Source organism: Malus sylvestris, chromosome 14, assembly GCF_916048215.2.
Source record: "Malus sylvestris chromosome 14, drMalSylv7.2, whole genome shotgun sequence".
Lineage (NCBI taxonomy): Eukaryota > Viridiplantae > Streptophyta > Magnoliopsida > Rosales > Rosaceae > Malus > Malus sylvestris.
In genome coordinates this window covers 3903920-3915552 of record NC_062273.1, presented here as the reverse complement: position 1 = coordinate 3915552, position 11633 = coordinate 3903920, and the positions used below count along the sequence as shown (strand labels likewise).

The following is an 11633-nucleotide window of genomic DNA, read 5'->3' as shown; positions in this document are numbered from 1 at the left end:
AAAAGTGGAAGATATCTCAAAAGAGTCGAAAGCAATAATCCATTGTCAATTTGTCATGTTTGAAATATTAAGCAATTAAAATTCTATTTTGAAGAGTAAGCTTTTAAAAATGCATCTCCAGAAAATATTGTAAAAGACTCTTTATTATAAATAAATAAATAAAAAATGAACCGTTACTCTTGAAATTTAGAAAAGAAAGAGAGTGAATGAAGAAGGCGATGATGGCTTGATGTTTGTTGACAAGCAAAACCCAGAAAAGAAACAACGAGACAAGCACCCCACTAAAAATCCATTGTATAGTAATGACTCGTCAAAACAAAAGAGTACATCATAAATCGGAATCTAATCCAGTAAGTATTTTGATTACGATTACGTAAATGTGCCATAAAAATTACATGTTGCCAAATGAGTCTCAACCTGCAATGCAAGGCAATTTGACAAACATTTCCATGTGCTTAAAATTATCATGGCAATGTTAACTCAATTTACAATTTCCCGTGAACACAGAGATCATACTATATACTTGTCACAACTGAAATCAGATTTTCCTCTATAATTCTTCCATAAAGATTAAAGAATATGAAACAAAAGACAGTTGCAAAACTATGGAATCCTATATCTCTCTCTCTCCCAATCCTAACAATCATCTCAATCTCGACAATCTTTTTCGCTTACGGTTCTTTTTCCTTGCTGCGGTGCTCCTTGGATCGTTGGACGCGGAAGGAAGAGTCAGATTAGTCAATGGCTTTCCGAAACTGGTTCTGCCTTTCTTAGAAACCCACTGCAGCGGCAGATTGTTTACCACCGTGCAAATGTCATTAGCACTACTCACTTCCACAAGATTTCGTATTTGATCAAGCATCTGCATAGTCCAGGCCATTGAGCGATCTAGAGCAATCGAATCATCCATTGGTTTCTTCAATAGGTTCATCAAGACGTCTTTGAATGACTGCGAAGACATGGAAGGCTGATAACCTTGGCGACTTTCGCAGATCATGTTGACTTTGATGACATGCTTGCAAAGGTTCCCTTGCTTTGACCACGCACAATCGCAAAAGGAAAACTCTGATCCGGGATTCCACACTAGATGCATGGTGCCGCTGTCCTTCTGGCTCAAAACCTTGGCAAAGAGGTGGTCTTTATCATCTAAGGAAACAACAGAATCCGGAATTTGCAGTGCCCTGTGCCATGACGTAGAAGCAATATATTCCTCCTTAACATTTTGGAAAGCATCACATTCATCTGCATAGCGGTCAAGCCAGTAGCTTGAATGCAGCTCGGTGGTTAGCTTGTGCACTAACCAATCAACTCTCTGGAGCGCTCCAAGATGTGAATCATCGAACAATTTCACTTTCATCTTGACGTGATATGCTTCAATGGCACCAGATGCCTCTTGGCTTGCAAGCGGAAGACTCCTCATTGTTGAAAGCCACATTTCTGTTAATAAGAAACAATATATTAATGATAGTTTCATGCAAAAACTTGTAAGACCATTAAACATGATGTGTCCAGAAATGTGCATCAGTGTGAGTCAGAGAGAGAGAGAGAGAGATCTAACCAATCTTCGGCACCCAAGACTGCTTAAAGTATTCCATAAATGCAGTCTGATCAACAAAATCTTGTGTTAGTTCTTCTAAGGCAACCAGGGTATCACTTCCATCCCAAATGCTATACGCAATATTACCCAGACGTTTAAAAATTTCGCGCTGAACTTCAATGTTATTGCATTTCTTTACAATATTCCTCAGCCATGATCTACGAACACGCCAAAGGGAAAATAGGACGGGACAACAGAAAATATCTCTGAAAGACCATGAAATGTGTTATTAGAATGCACAATATTCTAAGTCCAGATAAATTTAATGCAGAGAATTCCAGAGACAGAGCATCCTGCCTGATGGGATCAATCTCAGCTGCTGCATCATCAATTAAGAAACCATTGATCTTCCATTCGGGCTCAACACTACGAGCTCGATCAAGTAGAGCTTTCATCCATTTAGACACATCTGGCTTTGCAAAGCTACGCGTGATGACCCATGCGACAGGGAGTGCATGTTGTCTTGAGTCAAAGACAAGAAGTGTACACAAAGGATACTGCCATTTCAAACACGTATAAATAAATATCTACTTTCTATGCACATTCCCTAAATCTATACAAAAATATACGTTCACGAATCATTTCATGACTCAGTAACTCATATATTCCAAAATGAACCCTGTATTTAATGGATATGTGATGGAAAAGAAAAGTCAACATGATAACAAGATAACTACCCGCAAGAGTTTTTCGTTTACTAGTATTCATTATCTTGGAAACAAGTCCTACTAAACCTAGAAATAAGGAAAGAAATCTTATAGCTCACTAAAGGGTTAGTCAGTTCACAAGCTTGTACAAAAAGCACTAATGATTTGGTTACCTTAAGTCTCTTTATGCCAAATGTTGAATCAGCTGCAATGAGACTGCGGTGGCCAAAACGAATCATTTGTTGCAGCTGCCACTCCGTTTGAATCCCCAGAAGGAAAGGATCTTTCTCTGAAGTATCCTGATAAATGAATATGGATTTTTTGTTGCGTTCAACCCACATGCGGATGCTAGCTTGATCATCAAGATCCAATTCATGGGTAGATCGCTTAATAATCATCCCAAGTTTATGGACATACTGGGAAGCAAGGCTATTTACTTTTGCATTCGAACCACAATACCGCTGAATCCCTTCAATGTGTTTCTCTAGTACATTTTCTTCAGGAATGCCAAGGTAGATCATAGACATTGTTTGCTGTTGAATCTCATTACAGATATATGGAATTTTATTGGCTCCCGGGCCAATCGCATCTCTGTCAAGTGGGCCATGGCAAACAAAACCAGATTTGTTCACATGGCGCCTCTCATGATATATAATTAGTGCAAGTGATGGGCGTGCATACAAACGCTTCACTACAAAATTGCATGTACAGCCCCGCATGGATTGAGGTCTAGCTGCACGGTTGCGGGTGTTGAGTCGATATTTTCTGCTAGGCAAAATACCCCCTCCTTCCCCATAATTTTCAGGACCGAAAGAACACCAATACCTTCAACAAGAAAGAATGAACAATTAATAACTGTAGTACCTAAAATAACAAAATAGCGGCGAATATGAAATCCAAAAAGTTGCTGCTCATATGACCCACAACATTAAAATTGGTAATCTCAAAGTCACCAGAGCAGAAAACTCTCAATGTTGTCCTCATACACCTGATTTATGTTGGTTAAATCAAGACGGATCAAAATTAAAAGTAAAAGAACATGCACATATTCTTTCAGAATGCATTAATAGCGACTTAGAACCAGATATTAGATAAGCTGGAAACTCATAGTGTTGAACTCACTAAAGCAGACTTTACCAGAACAACACTATATCTTTTGAACAATTTGTGGAAAAGTAAGCTTTTTGGTCGTCCATAAGAAGATAATAGAAGAACAATGAGGTGGTAAGGTTTAAGAATTTCTTTACTCACAGCTTATATTCCAAATACTCATCATCCTTGTATTCCGTAAAGATGCCCATCTTTCTTCTTCTTCCCCTTTCAATATGAAATCTTGTTGGGCACTCTAAATTTGAGCTTTCTCCAATTATAAATTCATCCACTCGGTCATAAGGAATGAGGGCTGCATCATCATGGTTCTCAGTAGTGCCAAATTTGGTCCAAGTCAAATCAGCAGAGGAGAAATCCTCCTCCGGTGGATCTTGAACTGGAAGATCGTTTATAGATTCAACAATAGCCATAGGGTTATAGATCCTTAATGCAATATTTAGTACCAAAACAGCTTAACAATTAGCAGCACATCTGCAAATACAGTAAACACAATCCCTTTAATTAACAACAAAATATCGTAAACAAGTCAATCAAGAAGTTGCATATATAGTTTCATGGTTGTTAAACTTGGAACTCTACTTCGGACAGGTAGCCAGTTAAATTAGTGTCACAATAATAATATTCTTATAATCTACGTAGAAGAAAGTACAAAATATAAGTATACAATAAACACTCTAAGTACATGTATGGAGTCTAATGCATAATTTAATAGTCACACAATCCGAAAATTTATAAACTAAAATAGAAAAACAGAACAACTAGGCTTTTGGACTAGTGGACCAAGAGAGCAAAAGTATTAGCATATGAAACAGAGAAAAACCCAAAAGAATATTTACAGTTAAAGAAAGGACCAAAAGATAGAAGTCAGAGAGAGTTATCACATAGAGAAAAAAGGCAGGACATGATTTCAGCATGTGTGCAACCCTCTACAACCCTAGAGGTTCTGAAAACGAAATCAGTGCTCGGAATCCAGAAAAGTAAAATGATAACCGTTATCGCCTCACCTACTAAAATTTTAAAAACCTCATTTACTCACTAATACAAAAGATGGTGTTTCCGAAGATGGAACTGCGAAAATCATTGATGCTAATGATCTCAGCTACACTAACTCTATTCCTATTAAATAAGCATTTCTACAAATTACAAATCCAAATTTCGGGCTGGCCTTAGCTGGAACTTCCCACTAAACCCTACTAACAAACCACCAACGAAATTCGATGCCTCCCTCAGCAAGTCAGATTATTACACACCCCAAGCAACCACTCTATTATAGACTACACAGTCCAACCAATAAACCCCTACAACACCATATTCAAGCAACAAAAATTTACAAAAAAACATCATAGTAACCTTAAACAGAAAAAAAAACAAAAAAACATTATAGTAACCTTAAACAGAAAAAAAAACAAAAAAACAAAAAAAAAACAAAAAAAAACAAAAAACAAAAACAAAATCACAATCCATAACCCAAAAAATGAAATAAAATAAATAAATTTAAATGGGAAGACAATTCAGTTGCGTTCCTTTGGTGCTTAACATGGAACAACAATGCCCGCCAGCTGAAAAGAGCAGATTTCATACAAAAATACTAATAAATTTGAAGTAACCCAGAAACAAAAATTGCAGGAAGAACTTAACTATTTAGCTTTACTCCTTAGGTCAGTTCATAAAACCCTAAATGGTCGAAAGCCATTTGCTTTCCACTTGTAATCTCAGCCCAGAACAAAACTTCATTCAGTCAAGAACATTCCTTTACTTGTATTCCTGGTGTTCTACTTCAATTTTATATTTTGATGAAAACCCAGAAACCCCTTTTACGTATATTATTACTGATTACCCTAACTATGTATCACAACACCTAGAAACCCTGATTACACAGAAACCCATAAACCCTGATTACCCAGAAACCCATAAACCCTGATTACCCTATGCTATATTATCACAGCACCAATTCAAAGAAGCCTTTGAAGAATTGGTGCCCCATTTTCGCTCACCAATTAACAAAACTTAAACCCAAAACGCTATTGAGACTACGAAGTTCAAAGAAACCCAAATCTTCCAATTATCCAGTTCAATATTTCAATTTCCCAACTAAAAAAATGTTGAAATAAGCAGATAGAGGTTGAAAGAGAAGGAAATTTACCTTCTTGTTGGTGAAGAGTGCTCGAACCAGATGAGAGGGAGAGTTCTCGAACGGACTGGAGAGGAGCGGCGACAGAGATATGGAGAGAGCGCTTCGGAAATGAACGGGTAAACAGACGGGGCAGGATTGTCAAGTTTCATTCATTGTTATTTTTCATCTTTTATTTATGAAATAAATAAATGGAAAACTAACCAAAACAGCCTCAAAACTTTACTTTTAATCGTCAGGACAGATTTTTTCAAAAATACCGATCCTACCCTTCACACATATGTACAAGATTGGGTCAGTTTTATGCAAAGTTCATGTGAATACATCCAAAAGAAGAAAAATGAGATTGATATTTTCAGAAAGAATTTGCATGCAAAAGGATATGTGGCAACAACCAAGACAATATAGATTCACATGCAAAAGAAAATGTGGCAAACACTGCAGCAACCAAGACAACATAAATTCACATGACATTCAAGCAAAGACAAGACAACCAGCTTTCAGAAACAGTGCTGACAGCTTTCAGAAACAGTGTGTTGTCACTATTCAAAAAATTGTAAATAGATGAAATATTACTTTGTCTTTGAAGAATTAGATTTTGTATGTAAGGAAGCCTTTCCTCCCATACAGAACACACCTGAATACCACACACCTCTGTCAACATCTGAAAACACCATACTCACTTCATACACTCAAGGATTCGTAGCCTTCATAACATCCTTGTAAACACTTCTTTGTAATCATTTTCTTGTAAACATTCCATATATCAATAAAAATTCAAGTGTACATATTCAAGCAATCTCCAAGTCTTAAGTAAGTTTTCTTTTCCTTATTTAGTGTGTTTGTTTAATTAGACTTCTAGTTCAAAACAGGGAAACACTATTGTGGTTATATTATTAACATGCTAAACTGACGATCATACTTTGTTCAAGTACTCTGTTATAGTTGAATGTTTGCCATACAAATAACTGGACATTAACCAGGGTACCTCTGAGTTCTTCGTACCTCTGAGTTCAGCCGTTAAGGCTTTATACTTGTACTGTGAGTGGCCGTCATGCTGAAACATGTCGAGTTTCATGTGCAAGGTTCTATGTCTAGTTGTTATAATGGTTATCCAACTATTTAACCGAGCATGCTGTTCGAATTTGGTATCAGAGCCAAGTTTAGCATTTTAATAATATAAGCATAATAGTAAAGTACCTTGAGGAGTCATTGATACAATTGATATCATATTTGTTTATTGTGTATGAACAACAGATATTATTATCCCTATAGACCCTGTCAACCACAATTACCAGGTATTTATTGTCCCAGACATCCAACTATAACTAGCATAAAGAGAAGATTAACATATATATCCAAAAGAATTATCAGTTCTTTGAAGAAACAAAAGTTTTATCTTTGCTATCTTGAACATCCTTCATTTATTCGTAATAACACAGAAGTGCAGCATAAAGTTTTAGAAGCAAAAAGAACAACAGATCAAGCTTTAGAGACCTTGAGAGAAGAAAGAGAGTTTTTAAGAAACCAGTTAGCTGTAACTCTAGAGAATGGTAGACTGTAGTTTATGATAGATTATCTTAATTTAGAAATTAGTGAACCTCAAAAAAGAAAAATAACTTTAGACCAAAATAGTTTAGTTTGTTATTTTCCATCAAGAAAGCATAATCATATTTTGCACAGTAAAGAAAATCCGCAAACCAATAGTATTGTAGATCTTATTATTAGTCAAGCAGAAAATATAAAATTAGAAAATAATAAGAATAATCATTTGTTAAACCAGTTGTTAGAACATTTTCAGAAAAATTCCATAAAGATAATTAGACAAAATTTAGATTATATTACATCTCAGTTAGAAGATAATAATAAAAATATTCAAAAGTTTCCTAGCAAAAGAGAGATAAAAGAGCTTGTTGACCTCATAGATAATAAGTCAAAGCAAGTAGAACTTAGGTCATTAGAAATAGTTGAACAACTAAAATTAGAAGTTCAAAAAATTCAATTCGTACAAAAGGAGTTGAGCGAACAAGTAGATAAGTTGCATAATAAAATAGATAAATTATTAGTTTAATGACAGATTTTAGAACTAGCAGAAAATATATTCAAGCTTTGAAAGAAATTAGTAAATTAGATAAAGAACCAGTAGGATTAACAGATTTTTCAACACAAGTATCCAGTAGTAATATTCCCAGTAGGCAAAATAATTTGATTATCCAATTAGTTTTAAGTTTAGCTGAAAAATTAGATCAAGTTGAAGAACAAATAGCAGAAATAAACCAAGTTTTACATAACGCATCTTCATCACTTCTACCATCTTTGCTAGATAAATTAGAAAATTTAACTTTGAGTGCAAATAATAATAAAAGACCTAAGCTAAATCTTTTTTATAATAGAAAATGGAACTCTTTAAGAAAAAAGGAAAAGAAGTAGTTAGAGCGGAAGATATTTATCCAAATGAAGAAGAAGCACAAGAATTTATTCGAAGAGGTTTTGAGAAAACACAGAAAAATAAATATAACTTGTATCAATTAGGTTTATTTGAAAACAGAAGTGGAATTGTAAGCAGCATCAGTCAACATGAAATTAGTTGTATTGATAAAGAAGTCATACTTAATCTAATTAGTAAAGAAGCAGTTACTCATTTGAGAAAATCACATTTTAGTCAGATTCATATAGGAATAATATTAATTGAAATAGCAGGATTAACCAGAGCACAAGTAGGTACAAAAGCTTTAGTATACATATATGATGATAGATGGGATAATCACCAACAAGCAGTAATAGCAACAACTGAAGTAGACTTAAGTTCAAACTTAGCAGTCATAGGTTGTATTCCAAATTATGTTATGACAATTAATGAATTTAGTAAATATATTAAAGTGAGCATAAGAACAAAAAATTATAATATGAAAGGAGAGTATAAAATTTTGTATATTAGCTTAATGTATATAGGTAAAGTGTCTGATAGATATAATCATAAGTCTAATTCAGAGTTTCAAAATTTAGTTCAAACATTTGGCAGTAAACATGTAAATATGATAGAAGCAAAACCCGTAGATAATAGCTTTTTAGAAGGAACTCAGTGGACATTGCCTAATTTACAAGTAGCACAAAATAGACAACCAGATAAAGTACAAATATATGAAACTAGTACAGGTCAAGTAATAATTAGGTTTAGTAATTATAAGCAACTAAAAAAAATAGAAGAAGATGAGAGTGAAATTGAAAATGAAAGTATACATATGGCTTTTGATAATTTAGATATTAATTTAGTTGAACAAAATTTTGATCATATTGTAGATAAACTTATAAAAGATATTGATCATTTAGATGAAGAACAATATTTGGAAAAATATAAAACATATGATTTAGGACTACATAAAATTTCAGACGAAGAAATGAAAATTTTAATCTTAGAAATAGAAGTAGAACTCATTTTAGGATCAAAAGAATATAATAATTTATTAGAATTGAAAGCAAAATGTAATCCAGTAGAAGAAAGTAGTACATCAGGAGTAGAAAATCCAGGACACGCAAGCAGAACCGATCAACAATTTTTGAGACAAACAAATGAACAATATAATGAAAAAGCAAAAGTAGACTATATGGAAGAAAGTATGATAAAACCTAGAAAAAATAGGATTCCATATTTGAGAGGGTTAGAACAAACTAATATAGCTGGTAATATATTAAATTTAGATAATGTAGATCCACAAGATTGGGAAAAAACAATTGAGAGATGGGGAAAAGGCTGCATACATGCAGCATTAATATTAGATTTTAGTAATTCACAAAACATGTTAGATTACTTTGAACATACTTTGGATGGTTTAGTTTTTTATTATTTCCAATCATGGAAAGTCCAAAATCCAGAACAGCATCAGGCAGCTAAAACACATTTCAATATTAATGGTTTTGTTACTTTGATTCATAATAGGTTAGATGGCAGAAGCGAACAAGAACAAATAAGAGCAATTAGAAATTTAGAACAATTACAAATTTGCGATTTACAGTAAATAGCTGAGTATACAACAGATTTCTTTAAATATTTAGGAAGAACAAGTAGAATTAGTGATATTAATTTATTAGATACTTATATAACAAAAATAAAAGGACCAATAGATGAAAAGATTTGGAATGAATGGCAAAAGCATTCGAAGAAAAATGATATTGCTATAGGACCTAGAATTCAACATGTATATGATAGTTGAAACAGATGCTTCATCATTAGGATGGGCATGTATAATATACCAAAAAAAGCATAGGGAGTCTCCAAAGTCTGACGAACAAGTTTGTAGATATTCCTCAGGAAAGTTTAGTGATATCCAGTCAAGATTACCATCAACAATTTAGAAATTATAGGGATAATTAATTCACTTGAAGCATTTTCTTTATTTTTACATAATGAAGTATTTACGATTAGAATAGATTGTCAAAATATAGTTTCTCATTATAACAAGATACATGCTAATAAACAGGCAGCCCGAAGATGGGTTAATTTTGTTGATTCAATTACAGGAAATGGTTTTAAACCAATTTTTGAACATATAAAAGGTAATAACAATACATTAGCTGATATCTTATCAAGATTAATTTGTTGAAAAGGTATGGAATATCATGGACCATCAACAGCAAATAGCACAAGGCTGCAAGGCAGAAGAGTTTCTTTCAATGGCATGATGATACACCATCAACCTCCACCATTCAGTGGATTTCAAAATAGCATGAGCAGACTAGCATCACCACCAGTACCTACGTTCAGCTTTAATGACAATATTGTTGAAGGAATCAGAAATCCAACTCTGAGATATAGGTCAAGGGTACCAGGGCTTTCTGATAGGCAGCAGGTTCTCTTAGATAATTTCTGGAATATCCAAATTAAGCAGCCAAGCATGAGGTTAGGTCATGAAAAATTAATTAGAGCCTTAGAACAAGAGTTTGATAGCTTTAATTTTAATTTCCACCAAAACCAGCAGCATATTCATTCTCTTGAGCACAACCTTCAAGCCATTTCTAAGGACCATGAGTCATTACTTGGTAAGTTTACCAAAATGAACCAAGAACTCCAATCTCTTAGAATGCAGCAAAATGCAAGTGACACCTTGAAAAGAGAATTAAAAATAGGTTTAGAAATTGATCATCATAAGAATAAAGAAAAAGAGGCTATTGAACCCATAGAACAAGAGGCTAATGAGCCCATAGAAGAAATTAAGATTGAGCTCTTAGAATAAGACGTTGAAATGGAGCAACATCAAAGTAATGATCAGTATCAGGTTCTGAGTGACAAAGAAAAACAAGAAAAATATGAAAGTTTTCTTAGGAATATATCTTCAGACTTAATATTAAATGATGTCTTATTAGAAAAAATTTCAAAGGCGAAACTAAGAATAATGCCAACAGATATGCAAAATGAGATCCTGAGCAGAGCATCACAGTCCATGAAAAAGTTACAATTACAATTACAATGCACCTTGTATCAGTCCATCTTTGATCCAAAACCAGGGATGAATATTATTACAAAGATGTATCCTTCATGTCTTTGTGGTAGTACAGAGAATTGTATTTGTAAACCAGAGGTTAGCGTAGCTGTGGCTAGGATTAACATGAGAGATTTTAAATCATGGCATTTTAGTTATGAGCGTCAGGAAAAACATAATGTGGTAGAAGTTACCCTTGCCTTACTATTAGAGTTTGGTTATCTCGATAAAATATTTATTAACCATATTTCACAACTAGAATCATTTCCTGAAAAACTTATAAAACTAGCAGAAGATTATCTAGAAAGGTGGAAGGAAATTTGCATAAGTTTTATTAGTAGTCCTCCAGATTGGTATGTATGTATGCATAAGGAGAAAGCTAGGCATATAGCCATGATCAATGAAGAGTCCTCTAGACTAAACTCTATCTCCTCGTATAGGTGGACTCCTTCATACAAAGATATTTTAAAATTTATATGGATCCATATGTTTGCTTTAGATGAGTTTGAAGATTTTAGGTATGACATGGTACTAGTAGCAGAAGAAGAAGAGATGTATATTTACAGCAAGACAAGAATCAGTCATCAGCCTTATTGGAAGCCCCAAAATTTCAAAGAAGAAACAGCGGAAATATATTACAAGGTGAAAGAAGATAGAGAAAGAGATGCGGA

At 33.9% G+C, this 11633-nt stretch overlaps 1 protein-coding gene across 1 annotated transcript; it reads right to left on the bottom strand.

The window, feature by feature from the left end:
• Positions 1 to 343: 343 nt before the first annotated feature.
• LOC126600820 (uncharacterized) lies at positions 344 to 5655 on the bottom strand. Its single transcript, XM_050267477.1, has 6 exons — positions 5498 to 5655; positions 3496 to 3825; positions 2418 to 3069; positions 1895 to 2094; positions 1559 to 1803; positions 344 to 1437 (listed from the first exon to the last, which is right to left on the bottom strand). Exons 2-6 carry the CDS (start codon positions 3762 to 3764, stop codon positions 644 to 646), a joined length of 2160 nt encoding a protein of 719 aa, XP_050123434.1. The 5' UTR covers positions 3765 to 3825; positions 5498 to 5655; the 3' UTR covers positions 344 to 643.
• Positions 5656 to 11633: the final 5978 nt, after the last annotated feature.

What these genes read in the sequence shown, in the direction of transcription:
- LOC126600820 (XM_050267477.1), bottom strand. Translation starts at nt 3,764, where the DNA reads ATGGCTATTGTTGAATCTATAAACGATCTTCCAGTTCAAGATCCACCG. An exon ending in GAGTATTTGGAATATAAGCT is followed by an intron (nt 3,070 to 3,495) that starts GTGAGTAAAGAA and finishes TTCTTGTTGAAG; the next exon opens with GTATTGGTGTTCTTTCGGTC. An exon ending in GCTGAGATTGATCCCATCAG is followed by an intron (nt 1,804 to 1,894) that starts GCAGGATGCTCT and finishes ATGGTCTTTCAG; the next exon opens with AGATATTTTCTGTTGTCCCG.